This window comes from Panicum virgatum, chromosome 2N (assembly GCF_016808335.1).
Source record: "Panicum virgatum strain AP13 chromosome 2N, P.virgatum_v5, whole genome shotgun sequence".
NCBI lineage: Eukaryota > Viridiplantae > Streptophyta > Magnoliopsida > Poales > Poaceae > Panicum > Panicum virgatum.
The window spans coordinates 39176745-39181179 of record NC_053146.1 but is presented as its reverse complement, the minus strand read 5'-3'; the positions used below and the strand labels follow the sequence as shown (position 1 = coordinate 39181179).

Genomic DNA, 4435 nt, shown 5'->3' with positions numbered 1-4435 from the left:
GCCCCGCTACCGCTGGTGCATGCAAGACCCTGACCTGCAAAGCCCACGGAACGCCACATCTGGAGGACTGTACACCCTACAGCGACGACCACGCCGCCTGCTGGGGCTGGCAGGACGCCGGCGCGATCTCCGCGAGGTCAAGGACGATGCCCAGGACGACCGTCACGCCCGACGCCATACCCCACAGTGTACTTCCTACAGTATTCAACCACTGCACCCCTGCGATTCGAGGGAAAACGACGACTTCAATGCTCCCCTGCGCATGTACACCATCCCTCCTTCTGACTATAAAAGGAGATGCGGGCTTCCTTTAAGGGGGACGTTAGCTACCATCGCCACCTAGGTCGGTCGGCTCTCTAGGCATTACACCGCTCACAGAGCACACACTCGCTCCTAGCCCCAACAACGCAACTCGACACGCTCAACTCCTCTTCTAGCAGAGACTTGGGAGCTTTCCTCCCTCTCTCGCCTCGCTTGTACCCCCTACTACAAGCACTCCGGGTGCAAGATAATACAGTGCCCTCGCACACCCCTTTGCTGGACGTACGGCCCCGCGGCCGGAACCAAGATAAACCCGTGCGTTACTGTGTTGCCTCTTGCATCAACATTTGGAACGAGGAAACACGCAGTATTTACTAGTTGGGATTCGGACCCCCGGGTCAGGACACCGACAGGACCCGATATAGATGAGAAACATTCCAATTATTTTCGATCTTTATATTATAGATTATAATATAGATATAGAATTGTGACTACTGTTTACTTATTTTTATAGAGTAGTGTATATTACCTTCGTTCTTAAATGTATGATATCGTTAACTTTATTTTCAAACTTTGATCAACAATATATAGTTGATAATTAAGTTAGTTAAATAAATTAAAATAAGTTGTCTATCATTCAAAGTATTTTAGGTTTAACTTTGTAGATTTATCTATTTGCATAAATATTTGTAGAAAAGATAAACTGTAAACGAATTAGTATTACATATTTAAGGATGGAGAAGGTAGTATAAGCAAACAATAATGCTGACCTATTACTATTAGAGGATTTCGTCCTCAAAAAGGAAGGAAAAAAAGATTGTTCTGTATTCTGTAGTAAGCTAGTGCTTATTTGCAGCGGTGATGCCTAGCTAAACACTCAAACATGAAATTGTCAGAATTGTTGCAGACTAGATGTGTTTGTTCAGCAGAAAAAGGCAGGAAAATCTGAAATTGTTGCAGACTAGAAACTTCAGCAAAAAAAAAGACAGGCACCGTGCAGAACGGGAAACTTTGGGCCCAGATAAGAATTATGCAGCTGTTCCTGTTGACTTAAATGGCTGGTTAGATTTTGACGTCTCAACAAACGAAACAGATCAAAGCTAACCTGCTGCCTCAATAAGTAATCCCACTATCATGCTAGACAGCTGAAAAGGTGATGAGGAAGAAATGCCTTTCTCCGGCAATGAATCTTAGCTTAGTAATTAAGGGACGAAATTGAGCACGCACAGCGAACTTAATTGATTTTTCAAACACAAAATTATTGGCCCATCTTTTGTTTGATTATCTCATCGTATTTGTAAAACTGAGCTATAATTTATAGTTTTTCAGGAAAATCATGACACTTGGAAAGAAATAACACGTAATACTCTGAAGTCTGAACAAGCCAACAATATATATGTTTGCTCCATATATATACAAGCAAGGATGTGAGGAGACACAAAAGAAAAAAAAAGACTACAATTAATAAATAACTATATCTAACAGAATGAGTTATTCTCTGTATATAATTCAAGCACTTGTACAAATTAAAACAACAAAATAAAGCACCAGAATGGACTCGCCCACCGACAGCTACTCTCTACAACACAGGGAGTAAAAGAACGAGTAAGGACAGAAGGAGCAGCACGCCAACCGTGATCCTCGACCTCCCATCCATGGCCGGTGAGGACGCCGACGTCCCCGTGATCGGGTTGGTGTGCTGGTAGTACCACGGGAACCACGGCAGGACCGGGTTCGGCGGCGGCGGGGCCGGCCCGGACGGGAATCCACTGTACGGCGGGGAAAAGCCAGGCATCACCCCCGGCGGCGTCAGCTGGTAGCTCCCCGGCGGAGGCGGCGGGTAGCTGCCGCCGAAGCCGCCGGCGGCTCCTGTTGACGATGGCTGTGGCGGGTAGCTGTTGATGGCTCCTCCAGAGGATGGCGGCGGCAGGCACGGGTATGGGCAGTCCGGCGTGTCCGCCGACGCCGTGCTGCTGACGAGCACGGTGATCAGGCCGAGAAGGACGGTGGCCAGGAAAGGTCTAGACATGGCGCTGTGTGCATGAGACACAGAGAGAGAGAGAGAGAGAGAGGTGCCGGGTGCCTGAACTTGATGGTAGGTACGCGGTGGCACCCGTGGCGCTAGCTTATTCGCACATTTGGCGCTGAACCAACGGGTGTGTTTTGAGCAGCAATGAAGCAATCATTCACCCGCAATCAGAGGGATCAAGCAACACAAAGAAAATTGTGGTGCGAGTGCCAAATCAAGCTAGGCCCTAGCTAATTAGATGGTAGGGATTTAAATATTCAATCAACAATCCTATCGTTCAAGTATACCCTCTTGTGTCTTGTCAAATCTGGAAGCATGCGCTGGCTTCATGCCGGAGCAAGAGAGGATAAAGGATGAGTCAGAGCTTGAATAGAAGAACAGGGAGTGACTACATAACAATCGAGTAAATATTGTTTTTATATCACTCAATATTTGGAGCCAATGAAATGGTACCACGTGGACAATTGTGATCTGGAAAACCCCGAGTGAGGACAAACCAAATCAATCAATTATTTAAGGAAACATCGGAGGGGGAAAATCGATTGATAAGGTGTACAAGTGTCACCCAAAAAGGTAGTACAATTGGCCAGGACACAACTTATTTCCTCCCCGATTCAAAAAAAAACTATAAAATAATTCACATCTGAGCATCACTGGATTCAACAGATATAAAATGGCGGAATCTAAAAATCTAAATAAGCATTGTAGTTGAAGATAGCATCACACACTGGGTAATGAACTATGAAAGCCGTGATTTCTTTTTTAAAATTCTTTTTTTTTAAACGAACTGAGCAGGAGAGCTGCCGATTATATTAAATAGATAGAAGCTTAGATTGAGCAATACAACTAAACACCTCACTGGGTAATGAACTTGGGGTGGATCTTGAATGGAAGGGTTGAGATGGGCGAACACCTTGCACATTGGAATCGGAGTTGGAGCCAGTCTGCTCTTCCTTACTTGCCCACGTATCGGAAGGGAGCCATTGCAATTCCCTCCCGGCGCCTCGAGCACCCCCAGCCTTGTAGCCAAAGCACAAGCTTTGTCGATGTAGTCACGCAAAAGTTCCTGAACCGACATTGCAGCTGTCTTCGTGATGGGCAGGAGCAACAAGTTGAGCAGCTTTTGCACAACATCTTGGAGTACCTTTGTGTAACACTCCTCAATTAGCCCTCAATTAGGAGTGTTAAACCAAATTTGAAAATTCAAATTGGGTCAAAAATATCAAGCCCACGTGTAGCTCTCTCTGCTCTCTCATCCTTGTGCGTGGTCACCGTGGCCAAGTTGGCCACGGCGCCGTCCGTGCGCACGCCAAGCGCCGCGTCGTCCGTGCGCACGCCAAGCGCCGCGTCGTCCGCTCCCGAACTCTCTCGAGCTCGCCTTCTCGTTCGCCACGCGCACGCCTTCGCCCTCCGCTCGCTGTCGCCGCGCGCGTGACGCCGTCTCGCTACGCCGCCACGCCTGCCATGGCCGCCGCCCGCACATCCACGCCGAGCCGTCGACCGAGCTCGCCCCGCCCTCCACCAACCCCCAAATCTGCTTGATCTCGTCCCCACGAAGCTCCCGGACCCGGCCATCACCTCCACGCCTCGCCGGAACGCCGCCGCAGCGGCACAGTACCGCCGCCGCCCGCCGCCCACCGCCCGCCGTGGAGCCGCCGCCACAGACCACCTCCTCGCGCTCCAAGGCCACCTACAGGTCCGCGCCGATCTCCTCTGGCTCCTCCACCCCTCCCTCGCCTCCCGCAAGCCTTCCCATGGCCGGAATCGCCGTTTCCCTTTCTCCCCTGCTCTGTTTTCGCGACCAGGGACCCCAGACAGCAATAGAAAGAATTCCAGGGTGTTTTCTGCGAAGTCTGTGACTCATATGAATAGTGCTGCGAAGGGTTGTTTTGTAATAATTGGCTGAAATTTTGAAAAATCATAGTAAATCATAGGAAAATCAGAAAAATGCAAACTAAAATTTGTTGGATTCCTTGTCCTAAGATCTACAACTTCCCTTACAGGTTGATCTTCAGTTTCTAAATAGTTTTTGCTCTAGTTTAAATGTTAGTTTAAGTGGCTGCAAGATTTGAAAATGCATAGTAAATAGTAGAAAAATGGTAAAAATGTAAAACCAGTTGTATTAGCTTTAATTTGGCATGAGAA

The 4435-nt window shown here is 48.1% G+C and overlaps 1 protein-coding gene across 1 annotated transcript; it reads right to left on the bottom strand.

Annotated features, from left to right (window-relative positions):
- Window positions 1-1625: 1625 nt before the first annotated feature.
- On the bottom strand, window positions 1626-2510 carry LOC120660403 (proline-rich antigen-like). Its single transcript, XM_039938928.1, has one exon. The coding sequence runs from the start codon at window positions 2288-2290 to the stop codon at window positions 1841-1843; it is 450 nt and encodes a 149-aa protein (XP_039794862.1). The 5' UTR covers window positions 2291-2510; the 3' UTR covers window positions 1626-1840.
- Between the last annotated feature and the right edge of the window lie 1925 nt (window positions 2511-4435).

Excerpts from the sequence above, each read along its gene's own strand:
- LOC120660403 (XM_039938928.1), bottom strand. The coding sequence starts at position 2,290 with ATGTCTAGACCTTTCCTGGCCACCGTCCTTCTCGGCCTGATCACCGTG.